The sequence below is a fragment of the Pristiophorus japonicus genome, chromosome 2 (assembly GCF_044704955.1).
Source record: "Pristiophorus japonicus isolate sPriJap1 chromosome 2, sPriJap1.hap1, whole genome shotgun sequence".
Classification (NCBI taxonomy): domain Eukaryota; kingdom Metazoa; phylum Chordata; class Chondrichthyes; family Pristiophoridae; genus Pristiophorus; species Pristiophorus japonicus.
In genome coordinates, this window is record NC_091978.1 from 234,275,002 (window position 1) to 234,301,747 (window position 26,746).

Below are 26,746 nucleotides of genomic sequence, written 5' to 3' on the forward strand. Positions count from 1 at the left end.
TAGCTTCACTTAAAGGGGAGGATGCACTGCCGCCATGTTTTTTTTTGGCCAACTGCCATGTTGGCCGAACAGTTATGTCCTCGGGTTCGGCCAGGCCGCCAACAGGCGGCCTGGGACCCCTCCTGAGTGCCAGCTCACTGGCCCGGCTGAAACACTCTCTGGTGGCCCAGTGGGCTGAAGTTTTAAAATCGCGAACATAACATAAGAATTAGGAACAAGAGTAGGCCATCTAGCCCCTCGAGCCTGCTCCGCCACTCAACAAGATCATGGCTGATCTGGCCGTGGACTCAGCTCCACTTACCCGGCCACTCCCCATAACCCTTAATTCCCTTATTGGTTAAAAATCTATCTATCTGTGATTTGAATACATTCAATGAGCTAGTCTCAACTGTTTCCCTGGGCAGAGAATTCCACAGATTCACAACCCTCTGGGAGAAGAAATTCCTTCTCAACTCGGTTTTAAATTGGCTACCCCGTATTTTGAGGCTGTGCCTCCTAGTTCTAGTCTCCCCGATCAGTGGAAACAACCTCTCTGCCTCTATCTTGTCTATCCCTTTCATTATTTTAAATGTTTCTATAAGATCACCCCTCATCCTTCTGAACTCCAACGAGTAAAGACCCAGTCTACTCAATCTATCATCATAAGGTAACCCCCTCATCACCGGAATCAGCCTAGTGAATCGTCTCTGTACCCCCTCCAAAGCTAGTATATCCTTCCTTAAGTAAGGTGACTAAAACTGCACGCAGTACTCCAGGTGCGGCCTCAGCAATACCCTGTACAGTTGCAGCAGGACCTCCCTGCTTTTGTACTCCACCTCTCTCGCAATGAAGGCCAACATTCCATTCGCCTTCCTGATTACCTGCTGCACCTGCAAACTAACTTTTTGGGATTCATGCACAAAGACCCCCAGGTCCCTCTGCACCGCAGCATGTTATAATTTCTCCCCATTCAAATAATATTCCCTTTTACTGTTTTTTTCCCCCAGGTGGATGACCTCACACTTTCCGACATTATATTCCATCTGTCAAATCTTAGCCCATTCGCTTAACCTATATAAATCTCTTTGCAGCCCCTCTGTGTCATCGACACAACCCGCTTTCCCACTAATCTTTGTGTCATCTGCAAATTTTGTTACACTACACTCTGTCCCCTCTTCCAGGTCATCTATGTATATTGTAAACAGTTGTGGCCCCAGCACCGATCCCTGTGGCACACCACTAACCACCGATTTCCAACCCGAAAAGGACCCATTTATCCCGACTCTCTGCTTTCCATTAGCCTGCCAATTCTCTATCCATGCTAATACATTTCCTCTGACTCCGCGTACATTTATCTTCTGCAGTAACCTTTTGTGTGGCACCTTATCGAATGCCTTTTGGAAATCTAAATACACCACATCCATCGGTACACCTCTATCCACCATGCTCGTTATATCCTCAAAGAATTCCAGTAAATTAGTTAAACATGATTTCCCCTTCATGAATCCATGTTGCGTCTGCTTGATTGCACTATTCCTATCTAGATGTCCCGCTATTTCTTCCTTAATGATAGTTTCAAGCATTTTCCCCACTACAGATGTTAAACTAACCGGCCTATAGTTACCTGCCTTTTGACTGCCCCCTTTTTTAAACAGAGGCGTTACATTAGTTGCTTTCCAATCCGCTGGAACCTCCCCAGAGTCCAGAGAATTTTGGTAGATTATAACGAATTCATCTGCTATAACTTCCGCCATCTCTTTTAATACCCTGGGATGCATTTCATCAGGACCAGGGGACTTGTCTACCTTGAGTCCCATTAGCCTGTCCAGCATTACCCCCCTAATGATAGTGATTATCTCAAGGTCCTCCCTTCCCACATTCCTGTGACCAGCAATTTTTGGCATGGTTTTTGTGTCCTCCACTGTGAAGACCAAAAGCTCGCCCCTTTAAGTGAAGAGAAGAGCCGTGGTGACGCAGCACCGTGATGACGTTATCGCGGTGGTCACTCTGCACCGCCCCCAACTTCCGCCCCTCAGGTGTTGCCACCGCCGTGTATCCTGAAGTTGCGGTCAGTCACGGCCCCCATTAAGAGCCAGTTCCTGATCTGAATAAAAAAAAACAACATAGAGCGGAATTTTGTTCAAGAGGCGACCTCAACCACAGCTGCGGTAAAGACCATTGAAATGGGGTGCAAGTTCGGTCCCTAGGTGTAACTGGGGTTTTAACAGCATACTGACTACTAAATTAATACTAAGGGCCTGAAAAATATATTTAATTTTGTGACTAGTAACTAGTGGAGTTCCGCAGGGCTCGGTGCTGGGACCCCAGCTCTTTACAATATACATTAACGATTTGGATGAAGGAATAGAGTGTAATATCTCCAAGTTTGCGGATGACACGAAACTGGGTGGCGGTGTGAGCTGTGAGGAGGATGTTGAGAGGCTGCAGGGTGACTTGGACAGGTTAGGTGAGTGGGCAAATACATGGCAGATGCAGTATAATGTGGATAAATGTGAGGTTATCCATTTTGGGGGCAAAAACATGAAGGCAGAATATTATCTGAATGGCGGCAGATTAGGAAAAGGGGAGGTGGAACGAGACCTGTGTGTTGTGGTTCATCAGCCACTGAAAGTTGGCACACAGGTACATCAGGCGGTGAAGAAGGCAAATGGTATGTTGGCCTTCATAGCTACGGGATTTGAATAAAGGAGCAGGGAGGTCTTAATGCAGTTGTACAGAGCCTTAGTGAGGCCTCACCTGGAATATTGTGTTCAGTTTTGGTCTCCTAGTCTGAGGAAGGATGTTCTTGCTATTGAGGGAGTGCAGCGAAGGTTCACCAGACTGATTCCAGGGATGGCTTGGCTGTCATATGAGGAGAGACTGGATCAACAGGGCCTTCATTCACAGGAGTTTAGAAGGATGAGAGGGGATCTAATAAAAATATATACGGTTCTGACAGGACTGGACAGGTTAGATGCGGGAAGAATGTTCCTGATGTTGGGGAAGTCCAGAACCAGGGGACATAGTCTTAGGATAAGGGGTAGGCCATTTAGGACTGAGATGAGGAGAAACGTCTTCACTCAGAGAGTTGTTAATCTGTGGAATTCCCTACCGCAGAGAGTTGTTGATGCCAGTTCATTGGATATATTCAAGAGGGAGTTAGATATGGCCCTTACAGCTAAAGGGGATCAAGGGGTATGGAGAGAAAGCAGGAAAGGGGTACTGAAAGAATGATCAGCCATGATCTTATTGAATGGTGGTGCAGGCTCAAAGGGCCGAATTGCCTACTCCTGCACCTATTTTCTATGTTTCTATGGGCCCAAGATTCGAGACGCGCCATGAACGGCGCAGTCCCGACCTGGACGCCCGTTTTTCGCGCCACAAAGTGCGCCTAAAAAAACCCTCCAGATTCTCCACCTCCCTGCAGGTCCTCTGGCCCTCGACGCAGCGCAGCAGGAGCTGTAGGGGGCGGATCCAGGTCCCTGCGCTGAAAACAGTGCCGGGACCTCCGCGCATGCGCGCTACAGTGGGCGCGCATGTTCAGTAGCTCCATGCACCCAAAACTGTGTGGGAGGGGCCGAAGCACGCAGCCCCTAGCCCTGGGCTCCTCCCACGGCCAGCTCCTGCTTCCTCCCGACACGACTCGACTCCCGCTTCCCGCCTCCGGACCCGACACCGACCTGACTCCCGCTTCCCCCCCTGCCACCACCGCCCCCCCTGCCCCCGCCCCCGCCCCGGAACGGACCCGACACCGACCTGACTCCCGCTTCCCCTCCGACACCGACCCCGGCCCGACTCCCGCTTCTCCCCCCACACCCCGCCCCCCGCCTCTGGACCGGACCTGACACCGACCCCGACCTGACTCCCGCGCCCCCCCCCCCCCGCCGCCCTTGGACTGGATCCGACCTGACCTCCCTCCCCCCGACCTGACCTCCCTCTCCCTCCCTTCCCCTCCCTCCCCCCGACCTGAACCGAACCGACCTCCCTCCCACCACCCCCCCTGTCCCGCGCTCCCCCCGACCCGACCCAACGCCACCTACCTGTAAATCTGGTGCTGGGGACGGGCCCTGCCCGAAGTCTCGGGCCTGGCCCGTTCAGCCTCCCTCCCCCTTCTCCTTCCCCCCCCTCCCCAATCTCCTTCCAACCCCAATCTCCTCCCCCCCCATCTCCTTCCCCCCATCTCCTTCCCCCCCATTTCCTTCCCCCCATCTCCTTCCCCCCATCTCCTTTCTACCCCTTCTCCCCTTTATCCCCTTCTCCCCCCCTCCCCCCTTCTCCCCCTCTTTCCCCCTCCCCCTTCTCCCCATCCCTCCCCTTTCTCCCCAATCCCTCCCCCTTCCCTCCCTCTGCTCCCCCCCTCCTCTCCCTCCCCTTGCTGTCAGAAACACAGACACTGACAGACAGAGAATGAGAGACACACACAGACAGACAGAGAGATAGAGACACTGACAGAGACACACTGGGGGGGGGGGGGGGCATCCCAGCATGCTGTTGGAGGGCTCCCGGTGCTGCAGTCGGTCAGTAGAAAATGTTTTATTTATTGATTTAAAAAAAACATTATTTCTTATTAATTTTTTTTGATTGATTTATTGGTTGATTTATTGATGTATTTATCATTTATTATTGATGATGGCTCTTTATTTGTAAAATTGAAGTGTTTAATGTTTGTAAACTTCCCTTTAAACTGTCCCCCCTCCCATTCCCTACGCCTGATTTGTAACCTACGCCTGATTTTCTAAAGTGTAGACAAGGTTTTTTCGAGCGTACAAAAATCTTCACTTCCTCCATTCTAAGTTAGTTTGGAGTAAGTTTTCACTCACAAAACTTTGAAATCAGGCGTAAGTGGCCGGACACGCTCCCTTTTGAAAAAAAAATTCTGTTCCAAAGTGAAACTGTTCTAACTGACTAGAACTGGAGCAAACTCAATGACGAGAATTCCGATTTCTAAGATACTCCGTTCTACGCCAGTTGCTCTTAAAAATCAGGAGCAAATCATGTGGAAACTTGGGGCCTATGTTTCTATGCTGTTTGGCCATATTAATAAAAATAATTTTTTCAAAGAAAATTTTCCAAAAAAACATAATTTTTTTTTAAAGTTTGTCCATCTTTATTTCACGTTTGTCTTTCCTCCCTGTAAAAGAGCCCCAATTTTTGTTTTGCTCTCTCTAACTATTTTTAAAAGTTAGAATTTGAAGAGATCACTCACTTCCTTGTTCGCTGTCTGTGAAAATTCTGCCTAATGATTGGCTGCTTAGACAGCCTGTTGATGTCATAGCAGTTAACACAAGGAAGTCCCCACTACAGTCCGTTGAATTGAATTGAAGGTCAGAAATCCCAAAGGTTCTTGACACAGGGATTGTGAGATCTTTGTGCGGAGCAAACGTCCTGGTGAACCGAATAACTAGGACTGCAGAGAGAGCTTTAAACTAACTAGTAGGGGGAGGGTTCAGGTGAGCAGAAACCTAAAAGCTCAAAGAACAAGGTGAAGGCAATAGAGCAGGGTAGCATTGGGGGAAATGAAAACCCGAGTGTGACAGGAAGGGACAGAATCTATAAACATAAGAGTGTATCAGAAACTGGGGCCATAGCAGGAGAAAATGGTAAGAAAACACGTGTAAAAGCTCTTTATCTGAATGCACACAACATTTGTAACAAATTAGATGTGCTGTCGGCACAAATAGTTACAAATGGGTATGATCTGGTAGCCATAACAGAGATGTGTTTACAAGGTGACCAAGACTGGGAACTAAACATTCAGGGGTACTTGAGAATTCGGAAGGATAGACAGAAAAAAAGAGGTGTGGTAGCTCTGTTGATAAGGGATGGAATCACTGCATATTGGTTCAAATGATCAGGATGTTGAAACAGTTTGGATGGAGATAAGGAATAATAAGGGGAAATAGTCATTGGTGGGTGTAGTCTATAGGCCCCCTAACAGTAGCAACTCTGTTGGTTTGAGTACAAACCAAGAAAAAGGGAACAATAATAATCATGGGTGATTTTAACCTCCATATTGATTGGACAAATCATATTGGTCAGGGTAGCCTTGAGGAAGAGTTCATAGAGTGCATAAGGGACGGGTTCCTTGAGCAGTATGTAACGGAACCAATCAAGGGGCAGGCTATCTTAGATCTGGTCCTGTGTAATGAGACAGGATTAATAAACAATCTCCTAGTAAAGGATCCCCTTGGAATGAGTGATCATAGCATGGTTGAATTTTAACTTCAGATGGAGGGTGAGAAAGTTGGATCTCAAACCAGCATACTAAGCTTAAATAAAGGAGATTGCAAAGATATGAGGACAGAGTTGGCTAAAGTGGACTAGGAAAATAGATTATAAAGTGTAGGATGGTTGATGAACAGTGGTGTACATTTAAGGAGATATTTCATAACTCTTGAGAAAAATATATTCCAGTGAGAAGGAAAGGGTGTAAAAGAAAAGATAGCCATCTGTGGCTAACTAAAGAAATAAAGGATGTATCCAATTAAAAACAAGGGCATACAAAGTGGTCAAAACTAATGGGAGGACTGAAGATTGGGAAGCTCTTAAAAGCCAGCAAAGAATGACCAAAAAAATGATTAAGAAAGGGAAAATAGACTATGTAAGTAAACTAGCATGAAATATAAAAACAGATAGCAAAGAGTTTCTAAAGGAAAAGGTTGGCTAAAATAAATGTTGGTCCCTTTGAGGATGAGACTGGGGAATTAGTGATGGGGAACATGGAGATGGCAGAAACTCTGAACAAATATTTTGTATCAGTCTTTACGGTAGAGGACACTAAAAATATCCCAACAGTGGATAGTCAAGGGGCTATAGGGGAGGAGGAACTTAAGAGGTGGTACTCAGTAAGATAATGGAACTAAAGGCAGATAAAGGGAGAGTGGATGCATTGGTTGTAATTTACAAAAATTCCCTGGATTCTGGGGAGGTCCCAGCAGATTGGAAAACTGCAAATGTAATGCCCCTATTGAAAAAAGGAAGCAGACAAAAAGCAGGAAACTATAGACCAGTTATCCTAACATCTGTGGTTGGGAAAATGTTGGAGTCCATTATTAAAGAAGCAGTAGCAGGATATTTAGAAAACGATAATTCAATCAGGCAGAGTCAGCATGGATTTATGAAGGGGAAGTCATGTTTGACAAATCTGCTGGAATTCTTTCAGGATGTAATGATGTAATGAACAGGGTGAATAAAGGGAAACCAGTGGATGTGGTGTATTTGGACTTCCAGAAGGCATTTGACAAGGTGCCACATGAAAGGTTACTGCACAAAATAAAAGTTCACGGGATTGGGGGTAATATATTAGCATGGATAGCGGATTGGCTAACTAAAGAAAACAGAGAGTCGGGATAAATGGTTCATTCTCGGGTTGGCAATCAGTAACTAGTGGGGTGCCACAGGGATCAATCAGCACTGGGACCCCAACTATTTATAATTTATATTAACAACTTTTATTCAATGACTCAGCTTCCACAGCTCTCTGAGGCAGTGAATTCCACAGATTTACAACCCTCTGAGAGAAGAAATTCCTCCTTTTCTCAGTTTTAAATGGGTGGCCCCTTATTCTAAGATTATGCCCCCTAGTTCTAGTCTCCCCTATCAGTGGAAACATCCTCTCTGCATCCACCTTGTTTGGCCCCTCATAATCTTATACGTTTCCATAAGATCACCTCTCATTCTTTTGAATTCCAAATGAGTAGAGGTACAACCTACTGAACCTTTCCTCATAAGTCAACCCACTCATCTCTGGAATCAACTTAGTGAACCTTCTCTGAACTGCCTCCGTATATCCTTTCTTAAATATGGAAACCAAAACCAAAAGTATTCTAGGTGTGGCCTCACCGATACCCTTTATAACTGTAGCAAGACTTCCCTGCTTTTATACTCCATCCCCATTGCAATAAAGGCCAATATTCCATTGGCTTTCCTGATCACTTGCTGTACCTGCATACTAACCTTTTCTGCTTCATGCACCAGAACCCCCAGGTCCCTCTGTACTGCAGCACTTTGCAATTTTTCTCAATTTAAATAATAACTTTCTCTTCGATTTTTTTCTGCCAAACCTCACACTTTGCAACATTATACTCCATCTGCCAAATTTTTGCTCACTCACCTCGCCTGTCTATGTCCTTTTGGAGTTTTTTTGTGTCCTCCTCACACATTGCTTTTCCTCCCATATTTGTATCATCAGCAAACTTGGCTACATTACACTCAGTCTATTTATCAAAGTTGTTAAGACAGAGATAGACAGTTTCTTAACTAATAAGGGAATAAGAGGTTATAGGGAGCGGGCAGGGAAGTGGACCTGAGTCCATGATCGGATCAGCCATGATCGTATTAAATGGCGGAGCAGGCTCAAGGGGCCATATGGCCTACTCCTGCTCCTATTTCTTATGTTCTTATTATGTTCTTATGTCAATAGCTTTGTTACAGTTTTAATAACATTAACCATTTCTTTTTCCTGATGTAATTGAAGCTTATTGGGAAAATCACTGAAGCACAAATTAGTCTGTTTACTATGTATAGTGACATCATAAATGAGTTTGTGAAGATTTACAATTTTATTTCCAATGTAAATGTGATCTTTTTGAATGTGTTTACAATTTCACTAGAAGCACCAAACTTAGGAAATATCCACAAATGTATTTACAATGTCACTAAATGTCACGGCAGTGAAATTCTTACCCCAGATTCTTACTGTTGAAGGAATTTAAACTGTTCTAATAAATATCTAATAACATTTTTTTAATGTACCCAAAATTTATTTCTAACTAGATAACTATGCGGATGATAAATAGGCTTAGGATATAGTATCCTAGGTACATTTTAATTATGCTGTGTTTTTAAGCCTGGGATCTGACCCAAATGGCCACCTGTCTCACATCTCATATGCCATCAGGTAATTTAGTCTTTTTCGGATAGTGTAAAATGAACGGTATCAGATTGATCATCCATTATACACCTTCCAATTTATCTGGTCCATTGATTTCAATGAAACCAAAATTTGAGCAATGTGTATAATGAGCGGCCAATTTGCAGCCAAAAATTAGAATTACCCCAGTCATGCTGTTGGGCGTGCAAATAAGAACTAAGTTATCAGTAGAGTTGACATCATTAAGTTAGGTGTATGCCTATATAATGCGCTGATGGACTTGTGGGCTAAATCCTCTCCATTTCGTTCTATTGTTCTCATTTATCTCATTTTGTTTGCCACCCATTGAAGCTGTTGATTTGATTTAAAATATTTGAATGTGTAAGAGGATAAGCGGATGCTTTGTCCAAGTGCATATAAACTAGGTATTTTTTTTAAACTGTAATGACGTATGACTGCAAAGTTGCCCCATTGCAGTAGAACTGCGACAGCTCCATTCAATTTGCCATGTGGATTGAAATATTAATCTCCGTTACACACTAGCTCTCAGTATAATCTTATAAGAGGTTCTGTGTTTGAAATGTTTCCTGAACAGCTCTGCGGAGGATTGTGGTATCTATTTGTCTGTGGCATTGAACTCAGTTCTTCTTTCGACCTTAAAAATGTTTTGGCCAAGTTTCTCCCCTTTTAATGCCCTCCTATCTGATAGGTAGTGACTCATGTTATGGTACGGGATCCAAGTAGCCTTCCAGTATCAAGAAGCCATTCTCATAAGTAGACATATTTAATGACCATTGGTAGGCTTTACAAATGTGTGGTAAGACAGTAGGGGGCAGAAAACCCTTGAGCTCAAGTCTGTCCATATTCCAGTAAAGGACATCGAACAGTCATCAGGAATTCTGTGCATTGATCTGATGATGTCTTTCAGTTAGATATGATGAAGGAAATATTTTGTATATGTGACTCAATGAGATACCAGACTAGATTTATGTGGATGCTTATTTTTACTTACATGTGTTTTCTTCTTTCTGTGCCAGTTACTTCGGAAAACCATGCATCAGTTAACTCAGAATTTGATCCGGAAGCTTGCTACCCTTAACCAGTACGAAGAAGTTCTCACAAAATTAAATGCATCTGTCACAGACCGATTGACTGTGTTAAAGACCAAACCACAATCCATTCAGAGAGACATAGTGACCATCTGCAGTGACCCGTACACTTTAGCTCAGCAGCTAACGCACATCGAACTGGTTAGTGTTTTATATATTATTATTACACCACTGGGTTATATTTTATAGTGCATCAAAGGTTTTTTGTTTTATTCTTTTTCTACTTTGTTATGATGGTGGTATTTCTGGCTTATTCTTTAGGGCACTTGAGCCTCTAATCCCTAAGCTTTGGAGATTTATGTTTACTAAGGTATTTTGAGAAATTTGTGGATCCATACTAAGGGGGCAAAAGTTATTTAATAGTGTGATTACTGTGTATAAATAATGGCACTTACTGTGGTGTAATTGCCCGGTATGTTGATGATTTCTGAAATAGCAAACTCAAATGTTGCCATTTGGAGCTCAATATCCTTCTGTTTATTCACCAGTTTCAAATATCATCATGGACTGAATTAGTTCATTAGAGATGGCTCAAGAAACATAAAGCAGTAATATAGCACACAAGGTTAATAATACAACTAGGCGGAGTTAGCAATTTTGGAGGGGCTACATGACTGCAGGAGATGTATCCTGAGAAGTTATGTTAGCTTCTGAGTGAGCGGAGGAGGAAAGTCGGATGGGGAGATGTTCGGCTCCCGCCACCTACACCCATTCTAAATCAGGCGGGCCGAGATCCATTCCACCAGATTACCACCCAGATGGTGAAGACAAAATTCTACCCCATGGAATTGGTTGAGGGATGAATTTTTCCAGGACATGAGTTGAACTCCCCTGCTCATCTTTGAATAGTGCCATGGGATTTTTTAATCCTGCGTAACAGGCAGACTCTTGATTTAATGTCTCATCTGAAAGACAATACCACTGACAATGTAGCACTCCCTCAGTACAGTACAGAAATGTCTGCCTAATTTACATGCTGAAATCCTAGAATGCACAAACTTCTGAATCAGAGGAGAAAGTGCTTCCACTAAGCCAAGCTGACACTTGTGTGAAACGCTGACATCTATCTAGTCTGGCGATTTGATTTTCTTAATAAACACAAATTAGTTTTAATATGAGCTATTGGTCTGTCATTGTGGTGTTTGCCATTATAGTTGGTCTATATAGTTGTGTCCTGTACTCTGTTCAGTGCATTCCCTAACTGTAAAAGGGTTCCTGGAGACACATCCTAGATCTTTTTGTGTACAAGGTTAAATTTCGGTTTGTAAATAGTATGTGCACAAACAAAAGATAATGCAGAGAGAGCTCAAATCGTAAATTGGGCAATGCTACATTTTTATCCCAGGCAAAATCAGTACCAACACTTACTTCCTCCTGAGTGTGGTGCTGTGGTGCTGAATACAGTAGCAACAGTAGGGTTGAACTGGTTAATTTATCTATGTCTATATACACTCTCCAATGATTGGCGGAGAGGACAGTCACTGGCAGCTGACAACTTTTAGAAAGTTTAGTTCTGAGCATCTAATGGTTAGGAAATGGCATTGGAAATAACATGTCAGATGGTGACTGGATTCACTCCAACACCTTGTCCTTCATCCAGCACAGAAACCATGACTAGGTATGAATTAAAAATTAATTGTTAATTTCAAAAAATAATAAGCAGCCAATGCACACAACTATTAATCAAGTGCAGGTTGTCATTGGTGTTCTGTTAGACATATCAACCTGACAAGAGAGACTAGCATTTCTTGCGATACTCAATATGGATGTCTGAATAAATCCATTTAATTCTCCCTGTGATGTCCTGCATGGACCAAAGATAAAGCAAGTCATCAATAAGAAGAACATAACCTCTGACAGTGCTGAGCAAGAGCTTGTGATCTAGTTGTTCCTAGATTACAGACAGGCTTTCCTTATAGACACTAAGGTCTTGAAAATATGCTAACACATGAATGCCTAAGACCTTATGGAACTGCTGTGTCTGCTATTTTCCAGGAGCCATTTGCTTTAAATTACCTTGCAAATAAATTTTATGTAACTTCCAGTTCTCCCAAAAACTTTCTCCCAACTGAGAATCTCAGGTATTCTTTGCCATTTTTCCTCATCACCTTCTTGTATCGGCATTGCCTCAGTGGTAGCACCCTCACCTCTGTGTCAGAAAGTTGTGGGTTCAAGACCCACTCCACAGACTTGAGCACATAATCCAGTGCAGTACCAAGGGAGTGCTGAACTATTGGAGGTGTTGTCTTTCAGATAAATCATTAAACCACCTGCCCTTTCAGATACACTTAAACTACTCCATAGTACTGTTCGAAGAAGAGCAGGGGAGTTCTTCCTGGTGTTCTGGCCAATATTTATCCCTCATCCAATATCACTAAAACAGATTATCTGCTCGTTATCTCATTGCAGTTTGTAGGACCTTGCTGTGTGCAATTTGGATGCCATGTTTCCCTTCATTACAACAGTGACTATGCTGTATAAATACAAGTACTTACTTTCTTATCTTTTCAACACACTCATCTCATTCATGAAACCTACCACTTTCTCCCTTGATCTCTCCCATCCCTCTTGGCTTTAATGTTTTATCTTGCTCTGTCTTCCTCCTTGTTGTTTTCATGATAGCTCAGAACTTGCAAAACTCCAATCCTAGATGGAATTTTGCTGGACAGGAGTGCAGATTGGAGAATTGAGTATCAAAGTCCATGCATCATTCAAAGCAATGACTTAAAAATCATGCGGGTTATAAATTGGGTTATGTCTCGAATAAAGCAATGTGACTGAGTACTGTAGATGTGAGTAAGTGTGACCTTAGTCTCTTTATTCTAACTCTAGAGTACTGCTACAGCATGGGAGGCCTGCTTATATACAGTGCTCCCAAGGGATGCTGGGATCCATTGGGACTCCAACAGATTAGCCCTCTGATGGCGGTAGAATGCTGGTTACATAGTATTACATACATAACATCACTCCCTCCCAAAGTCAATAGTACACTTATTTACAGGGTGAGACGATCTGGGGCTTTCCGCTCCCTAGTCGATCGTCTCAGTACAAACACAGGTACAGGTGAGTTGGTTGGGCCTTCAGTGGGCTGCTGTGTAGCTGGCCTTGCTGGGCTGCTGGGGATGATGAGTTCAGCTTCGTGGTCAACCGTGATGTTGGTTGCCACTTGTGCGTGTGTCGGAGGGTCGAAGTTGGTGGTGTCCTCTTCAGGTTAGTCATGGCTGTCTGTGAATCGCAGTTTGGTTTGGTCCAAATGCTTTCTGCAAGTTAGTCCATTTGCGAGTTTGACCTGAAACACCCTACTCACTTCTTTGGCTATGACAGTGCCAGCAAGCCATTTGGGACCATGTCCATAGTTGAGTACAAATACAGGGTCATTGACTTCAATATCGCGTGACAAATTTGCGCGATCATGGTACATGCTTTGTTGATGCCGCCTGCCCTCGACATGATCATGGAGATCAGATTGGACTAAAGAGAGCCTTGTTTTGAGTGCCCTTTTTATGAGCAATTCGGCTGGGGGAACCCTGGTGAGCGAGTGGGGTCTTGTGCGGTAGCTGAGCAGGACTCGGGACAGGCGGGTCTGCAGGGAGCCTTCCGACACGCGTTTCAAGCTTTGCTAGATGGTTTGGATTGCCCGTTCTGCCTGGCCGTTGGATGCGGGTTTGAACGGGGCAGATGTGATGTGCTTGATCCCATTGCGGGTCATGAATTCCTTGACTTCAGCGCTGGTGAAGCAGGACCCGTTGTTGCTGACAAGGACATCAGGCAGACCATGCATGGCAAACATGGCTCGTAGGTTTTCGATGGTGGCAGTGGACGTGCTTACAAACATTATTACACATTCAATCTGTTTTGAATAAACATCCACAACAACCAAGAACATTTTGCCTAGAAACGGGCCAGCGGAGTCAACGTGGATCCTAGACCACGGTTTAGAGGGTCATAACCACAAATTTAGCGGTGCCTCCCTGGGTGCATTGCTCCGTTGAGAGCAAGTGTTGCATTGGCGCACGCAAGACTCCAAATCTGAGTCGATGCTGGGCCACCACACATGGGATCTGGCTGTAGCTTTCATCATTACTATGCCTGGGTGGGTACTGTGTAGGTCACGTATGAACGTTTCCCTGCCTTTCTTAGACAAAACCACACGATTACCCCACAAAAGACAGTCCGCCTGTATGGACATTTCGTCTTTGCGCCGCTGGAACGGCTTGATCTCTTAATGCATCTTCGCTGGGATGCTGGACCAGCTCCCATGGAGGACACAGTTTTTTACAAGCAACTGGTCCAGGTCCTGATCTGGCGGGCCGTAACGGGTGACTTTTCATTTTAAAATGCATCCATCACCAACAGCAAGTCTGTAGGCTGTGCCATTTCCACCCCGGTGGTGAGCAATGGTAGCCGACAGAGCATCAACGCATTGGTATTAACACCTTTGCTCTCTGAGAATAGCGATATGGTCAGTTTCTAACTTAAACTTAAGCCCAAACAGATACTTATGCATTTTTTTTACCCCGTAAACGCATGCCAGAGCTTTTTTTTCAATCATGCTGTAGGTCCTTTCGGCCTTGGACAAGCCCCTGGACGCATAAGCGACCGGTTGCAATGTTCCTGATTCATTTGCTTGTTGTAACACACACCCGACCCCGTATGAAGATGCATCACAAGCTAGCACTAAACGTTTACAAGGATCAACAGGACAAGCATTTTGTTGGAACATAACAGATGTCGGGATTTCTCAAAAGCTGTCTCTTGTGATTTCCCCCATACCCAGTCATTTCCCTTGCGTAGCAACATATAGTAGAGGGTCTAGCAAGGTGCTTAACCCTGGTAGGAAATTACCAAAATAATTGAAGAGTCCCAGGAATGACCGCAGTTCCGTCACGTTCTGTGGTCTTGGCGCGTAATTGATGGCCTCCGTCTTGGCATCAGTGGATCTGATGCCGTCTGCCGTGATTCTTCTCCCTAAGAACTCGACCGCTGGCACCAGGAAAACACACTTCGAGCGTTTCAACCTGAGTCCCACACGATCTAGCCGACTTAGAACCTCTTCCAGGTTCTGTAGGTGTACGATGGTGTCCCGCCTGCGATCACTATGTCGTCCTGAAAAACCACGGTGCGCGGAACCGACTTTAGCAGACTCTCCATGTTCCTTTGAAAAATAGCCGCGGCCGATCGAATCCCAAACGGGCATCTATTGCAGATGAACAGACCTTTGTGCGTGTTGATGCAGCTGAGGCCTTTCGAAGATTCCGCCAGCTCCTGCGTCATGTAGGCCGAGGTCAGATCCAACTTGGTGAACGTCTTCCTTCCTGCCAGCGTCGCAAATAGGTCGTCTGCCTTGGGTAGCGGGTACTGGTCCTGCAGCGAAAAATGGTTAATCATTACTTTATAGTCCCCACAAATTCTGACCGTGCCATCGCCCTTGAGAACATGAAAAATCGGACTGGCCCACTCGTTGAACTCAACCGGCAAGATGGTGCCCTCTTGTTGCAGCCTGTCCAGCTCGATATGCACTTTCTCTCGCATCATGTATGGCACCGCCGGTGCCTTGTGGTGGATGGGTTGTGTACCGGGAATCAAGTGGACCTGCACCTTCGTCCCTGAGAAATTTCCGATGCCTGACTCAAACAACAACGGAAACTTGCTTAGTACCTGGGCACATGAGGCATCGTCGATGGACGAAAGCGCTTGGATGTCATCCCAGTTCGAACGCATTTTTCCCAACCAGCTTCTGCCGAACAGTGTGGGGCCATCTCCTGGTACAATCCATAGTGGGAGTTTGTGCACCGCTCCATCATAGTATACTTTTACTGCTGCATTGCCAATTACATGGAACAGCTCTTTAGTGTAAGTTTTCAGCTTGGTATGAATAGGGCTGAGCTTGGGCCTGTGTGCCTTGTTGCACCACAGCCTGTCGAAGGCCTTTTTGCTCATGATGGACTGACTCGCATCTGTGTCCAATTCCATGGATACTGGAATTCCGTTCAATTCAACTTTTAACATGATCGGTGGACTACACTTCTGCCTCCTCGGTTTGAGTCTTTAGTTCAGTTTGATCCACCAAGGATCGGTCTTCCTCTGCAATGTGGTGGTTTGCAGGGTTTGCAGCTTGTCTGCACATTCGCTGGAGGTGTCCCATTGTTCCACAGCCTTTGCACGCATAGTGTTAGAAGCGGCATTGATGGGCTCGATGATCACCTCCGCAGCGCCAACAAGGTGTCAGTTGCCTCATATTAACACTTTATGGCGGACTCTGAGTCATCTGAGGTCGTGCAGCTGCAGACGTGTACATTCTGCCATATGCATTCCTGTCTGAAAGCTATTGCGTTCCTAAGACCGATGAGACTGCATACAGGGAGGTTAAAGTAACAGTGACCTCAGTCTTTATTAAGACATTCCAGATTGAGAAACAGGCCTTAGGGGCCGGCTTATATACAGTGCTCCCAAGGGATGCTGGGATCCCTTGGGACTTCAGGGGATGCGCTCCCTGATGGCGGAACATGGGAGTGCATGCTTTACAGATACACAACATCACTCCCCGCCAAAGTCAAAGTGAAAACTATTTACAAGGTGAGGCGGTCGGGAGCCTTTCTTTCCCTGGTGGACTGCCTCTGTTCTGGTGTGTTGGCTGTGCCCTCGCTGAGCTGGCATGTTGTTGGCCCTGCAGGGCTACTGGGTGAGCCTGGCCTTGCTGGGCTGTTGGGCGTGATGGGTTCGATTTCCTGGTCCGGGGTGGTGTCGTTCATACTTTGGGTGTGTGTTGTGGGCTCAAAAAAGGTGGTGTCTGCTGTGGGTTGTTCAGGGCAGTCTGCGAACTGTAGCCTCGTTTGGTTCAGATGTTTTCTGCAAATTTGTCCATTGTCTAGTTTGACGACAAAACCCTACTCCCTTCTTTAGCTATCACCGTGCCCGTGATCCACTTGGGACCATGTCCATAGTTTAGCACATACACAGGGTCATTCAGATCAATTTCCCGTGATACAGTGGCGCGACCATCATTTACATTTTGTTGCTGCCGTCTGCTCTTTACCTGATTATGCAGGTTGGGGTGAACCGGCGAGAGTCTAGTTTTAAGTGTCCTTTTCATGAGTAACTCAGCCGGGGACACCCCTGTGAGCGAGTGGGGTCCCGTGCGGTAGCTGAGCAGTACTCGGGACAGGCGGGTTTGGAGTGAGCCTTCTGTGACTCGTTTAAGGCTTTGTTTGATTGTTTGTACTGCCCGCTCTGCCTGCCCATTGGAGGCTGATTTAAACGGGGCCGAGGTGACATGTTTGATCCCATTGCGGGTCATGAATTCTTTAAATTCGGCACTGGTGAAACATGGCCCGTTGTCACTGACCATTATGTCAGGCAGGCCGTGGGTGGCAAACATGGCCCTCAGGCTTTCAATGGTGGCGGTGGCGGTGCTTCCCAACATTATTTCACATTCAATCCATTTTGAAAAAGCATCCACCACCACCAGGAACATTTTACCGAGAAACGGGCTCGCATAGTCAACATGGATCCTTGACCATGGTCTGGAGGGCCAGGACCACAAACTTAGTGGTGCCTCTCTGGGCGCGTTGCTCAATGGACAGCTCATCCTTTCGCCACGGGAACAGCTTGATTAGCTCTTGCATTTCAATGGGGATGCTGGCCCAGCTCCCATGCAGTACACAGTTTTTTACTAGGGACAGCAGAGGATCTTGGCTGGTCCAAGTCCTAATCTGGCGGGCTGTGACAGGTGATTTCTCATTTTCAAACGCTTCCATGACCATCAACAAGTTTGCAGGCTGCGCCATTTCCACCCCCGTGGTGGGCAATGGTAGCCAACTGAGAGCATCTGCACAGTTCTCGGTGCCTGGTCTGTGGCGGATGGTATAATTATATGCTGATAGTGCGAGTGCCCACCTTTGTATGTGGGCTGAGGCATTCGTATTTATCCCCTTGTTTTCAGCGAACAGGGATATGAGGGGCTTGTGATCGGTTTCCAGCTCAAATTTGACTCCGAACACACACGCTAATGCCTCTTTCTCAATCATGCTGTAGGCCCTCTCGGCCTTAGACAAGCTCCTGGAGGCATAGGCGACAGGTTGCAACTTCCCTGCAACGTTAGCTTGTTGAAATACATACCCGACTCCGTACGACGACGCATCACATGCTAGCACAAGTCTTTTACACTGTTTATACAATACAAGCAGCTTGTTGGAGTATAAAATGTTTCTGGCTTTCTCAAAAGCAATTACTTGGTTTTTCCCCATACCCAGTTCTCATCTTTACGCAATAACACATGTAGGGGCTCCAAGAGGGTGCTTAACCCCGGTAGGAAGTTACCAAAATAGTTGAGTAGTCCCAGGAACCACCGCAGCTCCGTGACGTTCTGTGGTCTGGGCACGTTCCTTATAGCCTCTGTCTTGGCGTCTGTGGGCCAAATGCCGTCCGCCGCGATCTTTCTCCCAAAAACTCCACTTCTGTTGCCATGAAGAGGCATTTCGACCTCTTCAGCCGCAGCCCTACGCGATCCAGTCGCTGGAGGACCACCTCCAGGTTTTTTAGGTGTCCCGACCCGTGACCAATATGTCATCCTGAAAAACCACTGTGCATGGTACCGACTTGAGTAGGCTCTCCATGTTTCTCTGGAAGATCGCTGCAGCCGACCGAATTCCAAACGGGCATCTTTTGTAGATGAACAGTCCCTTGTGCATGTTGATGCAGGTGAGGCCCTTCGAAGACTCCCTCAGCTCCTGCATCATGTAGGCCGATGTCAGGTCCAGCTTGGTGAATGTCTTGCCTCCTGCCAGCGTCGCAAATAGGTCGTCTGCCTTAGGTAGCGAGTATTGGTCCTGTAGCAAGAAACGATTAATAGTTACTTTATAATTGCCGCAAATCCTGACCCTGCCATCATTTTTGAGTACTGGAACAATCGGGCTGGCCTACTCACTGAATTCTACTGGGGAGTTGATGTCCTCGCATTGCAGCCTGTCCAGCTCGATTTTCACTCACTCCCTCATTATGTGAGGTACTGCTCGTGCCTTGTGGTAAATGGGTCGTGCCTCTGTGACCAAGTGGATCCGCACCTTCACCCTGGAAAAGTTTCCAATGCCTGGCTCAAAAAGGGAAGGAAATTTGTCAAGAACCTGGGTACATGAGGCCTCATCAACATGTGATAGCGTTCGGATGTCATTCTAGTTCCAGCGGATTTTGCCCAGCCAGCTCCTTCCAAGCAGTGTGGGGCCATCGCCCGGGACAATCCAGAGTGGCAGTTCTTGCACTGTGCCCTCGTAGGTGACCTTGACCATGGCGCTGCCCAGGACAGTGCTAAGCTCTTTGATGTGCGTTCTCAGTTTTGTGTGGATGGAGCTCAGGGCTGTTCTGAGTGCCTTGTTGCACCACAGTCTCTCAAACATCTTTTTACTCATGATGGATTGGCTAGCGCCAGTGTCCAGTTCCATGGCTATGGGTAAGTCATTCAACTTTACATTTAGCATTATAGGTGGATATTTCATTGAAAATGTGTGCACCCCGTGTACTTCAGCATCTGCCTCCTCTCTCTGAGGCTCAAAATTGCTTTGATCCACCATGGACCGATCTTCCTCTACCACGTGGTGGTTACAAGGTTTTGCAGAGGTGCCCCATTGTTCCACAGCTCTTTCAAACATTCCCTTTGAACCGGCATGAACAGGCTGAATGGAAGCCTCCACAACGCCAACAAGGTGTGAATTGTCTTGCATTCATCCTTTGTTACGGACTCTAAATCATCTGGGTCGCCTGAGGCCTGCTGGCCGTTGCAGACTTATGGTTTCTGCGCTGTACATTTCTGCTTGCAAAGACAATTCCAATTAATTTATGAACATTGCTAGCACTTGTGTGCTGAGAGATTTGTTTGGTGTTATTACTGGTGGACATAAACGCCTGTGCTATCGCAATCGCCTTACTGAGGGTGGGTGTCTCTACAGTCAAAAGTTTTCGTAGGATGGTCTCGTGGCCAATGCCCGGTACAAAAAAGTATCTGAGCATTTGCTCCAGATAGCCATCAAACTCACATTGTCCTGCAAGTCGCCTTAGCTCGGCGACGTAGCTCGCCACTTCCTGACCTTCAGATCACTGGCATGCTCTCCCTCGGGTTAAGATGCTCCCGAACCAGTGTACACAGCTCCTCATACGACCTATCTGTGGGTTTCTCCGGAGCCAGAAGATTCTTCATGAGGCTGTTGGTCGGTGCCCCGCAGACTGTGAGGAGGACAGCTCACCTTTTTGCAGCGCTTCCTTCTCCGTCCAGCTCGTTGGCTACAAAGTACTGGTCTAGCCGTTCAACATAGGCTTCCCAGTCCTCACCCACCGAGAACTTCTCCAGGATGCCCACAGTTTGCTGCATCTTTGTGTTGGATTCGTATCCTCGTCGCCAGTTATTGTGTTCCTAACACAGATGAGACTGTACACAGGGAGGTTAAAGTAACAGTGACCTCAGTCTTTATTAAGACACTCCAGAGTGAGTAACAGGCCTTAGGGGCCGGCTTATATGCAGTGCTCCCAAGGGATGCTGGGATCCCTTGGGACTTCAGGGGATGCACTCCCTGGTGGCGGAACATGGGAGTGCATGCTTTACAGATACACAACAGCATCACAGCCCGTCGAAGGCCTTTTTGCTTATGATGGACTGACTCGCACCCATGTCCAGTTCCATGGATACTGGAATTCCGTTCAATTCAACTTTTAACATGATCGGTGGACATTTTGTGGTGAAGGTGTGTACCCCGTACACTTCTGCCACCTCGGTTTGAGTCTCTAGTTCAATTTGATCCACCATGAATCGGTCTTCCTCTGCAACATGGTGGTTTGCAGGGTTTGCACATTCGCTGGAGGTGTCCCACTGTTCCACAGCCTTTGCACACATCATGTTTGAAGCGGCATTGATGGGCTCGATGATCACCTCTGCAGTGCCAACAAGATGTCAATTGCCTCGCATTAACGCTTGATGGCAGACTCTGAGTCATCTGAGCTCATGCAGCTGCAGATGTGTACATTCTGCCATATGCATTCCTGTCCAAAAACGACATTACTTTGTGTACAGTACTTGCCGAAACATCTTTGTGCTGCGACATTTGTTTGGTGTTATCGCTGGTGGACATAATTGCCTGGGCTATCGTTATGGCTTTGCTCTGGTTCGGTATTTCAACAGTCTATAGTTTGGAAGGATAACCTCATGGCCAATGCCAAGCACAAAAAAGTCTCTTAGCATTTGCTCCAGGAATGCATCGAATTCACAATGTCCTGCAAGGCACCTTAGTTCGGCGATGTAGCTCGCCACTTCCTGGCCTTCAGACCATTGACATGTGTAAAATCGATACCTTGCCATCACAGTACTTTCCTTCGGATTTTGATGCTACCGGACCAGCATACACAGTTCTTCATACAAAATTGGTTGTTGGTTTCACCAGAGCAAGAAGGTTCTTCGTGAGGTCATAGTTTGTTGCCCCGCAGACGGTGAGGAGGATCGTCCTTCGTTTGGCAGCGTTCACACTCCCTTCCAGCTCGTTGGCCACAAAGTATTGGTTGAGTCACTCCACGAAGGCCTCCCAATCATCCCCTTCTGAGAATTTCGCCAGAATACCAACAGTTCTTTGCATTTTCGCGTGATGGCCAGTTGTTATGTCTCAAATAAAACAATGTGACTGAGTATTGTAGACGGGAGTAAGTGTGGCTTTAGTGTCTTTATTCTAACTCCAAAGTATTGGTACAGCATGGGAGGCCTGCTTATATACAGTGTTCCCAAGGGATGCTCGGATCCCTTGGGACTCCAACAGATACGCCCTCTGGGGGCAGTAGAATGCTGGTTATATCGTGTTGCATACATAACACTTACATCCACATTTGATTCTCCAAAATGCACACTGGTCAAATGTAACGCCACATCTGGAGAAGCCTCACAATTCCAGGTAATAGGTCCAATTAAATTGTTAAAAAAAAACCTTCAGTACTACTAGAACCTATCCTCCCAAACTTGAGTTGTGTCTGGAGAGAGTATTTTCAACTGTATGACATTAAGGTGAAGTACTAATGGTTATAGATCTAACACTGGTGGTGGTAACATTTGAGGTGATGAATTAAGAGTGTCATATGTAAACACAGTGTTAAACAGAATTCAATGCAAGTATACAAAATACCTTGAGTGCAACATCATGGTACTACAGATGCCATGTTCATGTGGATGGTGATGGTATAAGTAAGACTTCTGCAGTTAGGGTTAAGCCTGATTAAACCTGCTAATAACTCCTCAAGAGATAAATTTCAAAACTTGAACCTGGTAACATCAGCATCAACATCTTGCAAGCCTGACATGATGTATGAAGGCACTTTTTCTATTATACTGTGAACATTTAATCTTCTTTCTTGTATTAAGAGCAACCTTCAGTTGGTTGCATTATACAGAGACAACTGATAAAAGTTGCAAGGGGAAAGAGACACTGAGGATGAAATTGAACTGCTTTTAGCATTATACTCTGTGAAGACAGTGGTAAATATTTATTATTTGAACTATTTTAATTGTTCCTTCTACAGTTGATTACTGATTAAAATTAAATGTTTCTAATTGTGAATAGTTTGATTTTGACACAAAAATGCAAATATTTGCTCACAGGTGATTGCACCCACTTTTTTTTGACCCAAATTCAGGAAAAACTAAAACCTGGAAATGAGAAAGCCTTTGTATGCATGGTAAATAAATACGAACATGTTAATAAATTGTTTGGTTTGACACTGATACTTTGTTTATTTCTGGAGGAACGACTCAGTCATATCGGACCGGAGGAATTTGTCCAAGCCTTTGCACACAAAGACCCTTTAGAAAACAACAAGGTACAGTTTATTAGTGTCCTCAACGCAGTTACAAATTAATACTGTCCTTGCTGTTCTTCAGCTCAAGTGCTTACTTTCCAGCTGTACTTACATTTGTTTTTAATGTTTCTTTTTAATAACAACATTTCTGCAATTTCTTTGATCCACATGCATTAACGTTTGAAACAGCCAGTCCTAGCCAAGCACCTTTTTATCTTATTAATTTCTGAAGAGAGATGTTGACAAAACAAAGAGAATTCTCCCAGTACAGATATTACAGTTACTACAGTCTGATTGTCCTTTAGATCAGGAGTGTTGATCAACACTGTCACACAAATGATGAGCTTTGCTCAGAGATGCAGCTGCCTGAAGCCAACTTTTAAATCAATTTATCCCATCTACCCTAAGTTATATAAATTATGCTACTGAAATCCCCTATTTTGTCACAATTCCACAAAGAGCCTCCTGGTATATCATAAGTTTTTTTCCCATTGCAAACAAAAAAGGTTAATAAAGAGAAAATAAGAGTTTGATTTTATTTCGGAATAAAGTAGATGCAGAGAGATTATACAGCATTTAAAAGGAAATTGAATAAGTATTTGAAAAGAAAGAATCGAAAAGGATTTGGGGAAAGAGCAAGGAAATAGGATTGGGATAAATAGCTCCTGTTGAAGACCTAGTATCAGGTCAGGCTCAATGTGCCAAATGATCTCCTTTGTTGCTATATTTTCTATCATTCTGATAGATCACACCTATATGGATAATAAAAAAATGACACGCGCTTCGACAAAGGCTTGGTAAACGCAAAGCCCAGTGTGACATTCATCAAAGAGACCACAATGGGCCCAGTCATTGTTGTTGCTTATCTCGGCCAGGGCAGTGGTAACAAAGGATACAGTTTGTCTCAGTATCCTTAAACTATGGAGCAAATGAAATCAACTATGATTCCTGCTCCTCCTTGTTATCCATGTGACCATTGCTGAAGCTGCATGTGGGTGGAACGCGAGTGTGGAAAAATCTGGCCTAGCTGTAGGCCTCCTGTGGATAAACAGCCTGAGACACTCACGACTGAGGCTCAAACCACAACAATGGCCACTTTGGTGAGCTGCCCAACTATGGAGCCGCACCTCAACACAAATCAGAGTTTCAGGAAACAGAGGAAGAAAAACTGGAGGGAAAAAAAGAACTACACACATGCCAATTGTGTTCTCTGTTTATGTTCTAACTATTTTATTGGGTGAATTTTACTAGGTGCACCTGAATTGGGAAAAGTAGTCATCATACCACGCTGTATTATAGTAAACAGCTATGTTTATTTCTAATTATGGTTAGCAACAGCAAATGATACATTATGCAGCCTCGGCCTGTAGATACCTCACATTATGTGCTATGCCAAACCCAGGCTGTTCACTGCGCTGCTCTTTTAGTCTATGATTAGAATATGAAAAATTATTTGGCAAGCAGTAGTACACTTAAAATAGCATTAGTCTGGCCACTGCATAAAAAATTGCAGACCTAAATGTCATAAGATGTGCAATTTATACAATGAGTTAAATCCAGCGGTGTCAGTGACTCCACCACTGCGGTATGATAGCAGTACTTCTATGCTGTATCTGACAAAATGAAAACACAAGCTACTGTCAGCCTCTTTTACAGAGGACATGTGATATCTAATGGACCGCACAGTTGAACTTTGCATAGCAACTAATGTTGTTGCCTTTTGCCAAATCCAAAACTAAACAGAGTGGGATAATGGCTTCAGATTGATGAGACTTGCAGTGCACTATATTCATTCATTTTACAACATTTTTGGAGACACCATTCAAAATCCAAACACTGGTGGTTGAACTGACATTAAATTAATTTTAGAGGAAACTGGCCTGCTAATGACACAAATTATGCTTTGTGCCTCGTTTATGATAGCAAGAACAGAATCAGTGGGCGGTTCAGCTTTTGCTGCAAAAACAGGCTGAAACCAAGAGCCGTTGAGCACTTTCCTGTCAAACCCATTCTTTTTCAGGATCTTAAAATTATGTGAACTCCTTACCTGCCTCAGTCCTCCATTCCTTCTATAGTCTGCAGGCTTTTAAAGTATAAATTTGGCACCATCAAATCACTTATTTTTTACTTATTTCATCTTTTCTCTTTTTGACCTTGATGGTTTACTGCACTGTGGGTCTTAATCCTTGCCCAATATTCTTAATGAGAAAAAGTAAGGGGCATGTCTCTGTAACTGGGGGTAAGAGGCATTGTTGGGGAGAGCTGGAAGAACGTTGCTTTCCATTTCAGCCACGTTTCTGAACAATACCATTTAAAAATACCCTTTCTTAACTTCAAAACATGACTGTTTTAAGGCAGTAAACGCAATAAAGTTATTCAGATGTTTTGATGCTGGTATCTCAATATCTTTAAAGAAATACTTCCTTTCTCTGCCAAGATTTCTCCTCTCATGAGGGCATTAACTCATTCATTGCTGGGGTATAGTTTAAGGAGCACCAGTGAGGCCCCAGCACCGGATCTATATGATGATTGTTGGTGTGAGCTTAAACAGGGATTGAGCTTGGCTATTTAATCACAGAGATCATAATAGCCAAACTCAGTTCTGTTCTCATCTGATGTCCACGTACACACTTTCAGCAAGGGTCACTGGATAATGATCACTGCAGGAACCCTAGCCAACTTTGCATCCACAGGGTCTGAGGCCAATTGCAGTACCACGACTGCTGCCTGTGACCAGCCAACCACACATGGGCCGGAATCTTCCCAGCCCTGTGAGTGCGGGTTTGGAGGCAGGCCCGCTGTCAAAATGGCTTTGATTGACAGCGGGTTGTGATCCCGCCCTGAACCCACCTCGGTGTGAGTTTGTCAACTGTCAGGTCGGCATCGGATAGTCGACCCAACAGCAAGCGGTGGGACAGGTAATTAACATCATTCAAAAATACTTAAGATGGTTAAAAGCAGGCACTTACAATTGTACCAACATTTTGACGGTTTTGCCATCCCTCTGGTTTCTCGCCAGGTAAGTATGTCGGGTTCTCAGTGACTCTCTATTGCTTTGGCTAGTTAACAGCTGCAGAAGTGGTATAAAAGCTACCATTTCACAGCTGTTCACTTTACAATGTCAGAAGCTGAAGCCTTCAAGATTTGGAAGACTTTTGAGCTGTATGCTCTTTGAAAGTATTTGCAGTGAACTCTCTATTCACTGTCAGCGCAACCTCTCTCACCTTTGACAGGGCACTTCTGTCATCTCAACCTCGCCTGCCATCTATTCCAGCAGCATCGGTGCCCTTGAGAAAATCTCACCTCGGTCCTCAGAATCCCACCATGGTCAGCTCCAACACCAATATCATCAACAACACCAACCTTCTCCACAATCACCTGATGCTGCACAGTACACAGGACATCAGCACCCGACCACATTGCTGCCCAGGAGGCTAGTGATGGCCTCACCACGGCCACATTTATTTCACTTCACACTGTGCACCCCGACTGCCACATGATGCGCCAGGTTGGCACCACCCCACACCAGCTCCATAAAGCATCCTTGCAATGTCCAACCCATTGCTTTCACACTCATCACCATTGTGGGGGGTACCCTAATGTCTCACCATTCACTACAACTCACGAAGCCACCTCCAAAGGTGCCAACAAATCTGTTCAAGAACACAGAGTGCTGAAAATAAAGATTTCAATGTTTGACAACACAGGGGGGAGAAGGTCATGGCAGAAATCCTGCTCAGTGGACTGGGGAGCCATATCTTGCTAAATTAGGAGGGTTACAATGGTCTTTGCTGAATGTGTGTTTGGATTCTGTGTCAGTTTTTCATTCAGTTTCACTTCTCTGTTCTTTTTGTATTCCACTTTGACTGCTATTGTGCTTTTGGGGTTTCCGTGTTATCCCAAGAGTTTCTTAAAGGCTGCCCTTGTGATTGGAATTTCAGAGGACATTCATTACTGCTGCACATGC

At 45.1% G+C, this 26,746-nt stretch overlaps 1 protein-coding gene across 1 annotated transcript in view; it reads left to right on the forward strand.

The window, feature by feature from the left end:
• rasgef1ba (RasGEF domain family, member 1Ba) overlaps window positions 1–26,746 on the forward strand; it is a 209,536-nt gene that overhangs the window by 88,217 nt on the left and 94,573 nt on the right. The window contains exons 5-6 of the mRNA XM_070863893.1: window positions 9,889–10,101; window positions 22,726–22,800. Of these exons, the coding sequence (XP_070719994.1) occupies window positions 9,889–10,101; window positions 22,726–22,800 (288 nt within the window). The remainder of the gene's footprint in view (window positions 1–9,888; window positions 10,102–22,725; window positions 22,801–26,746) is intronic.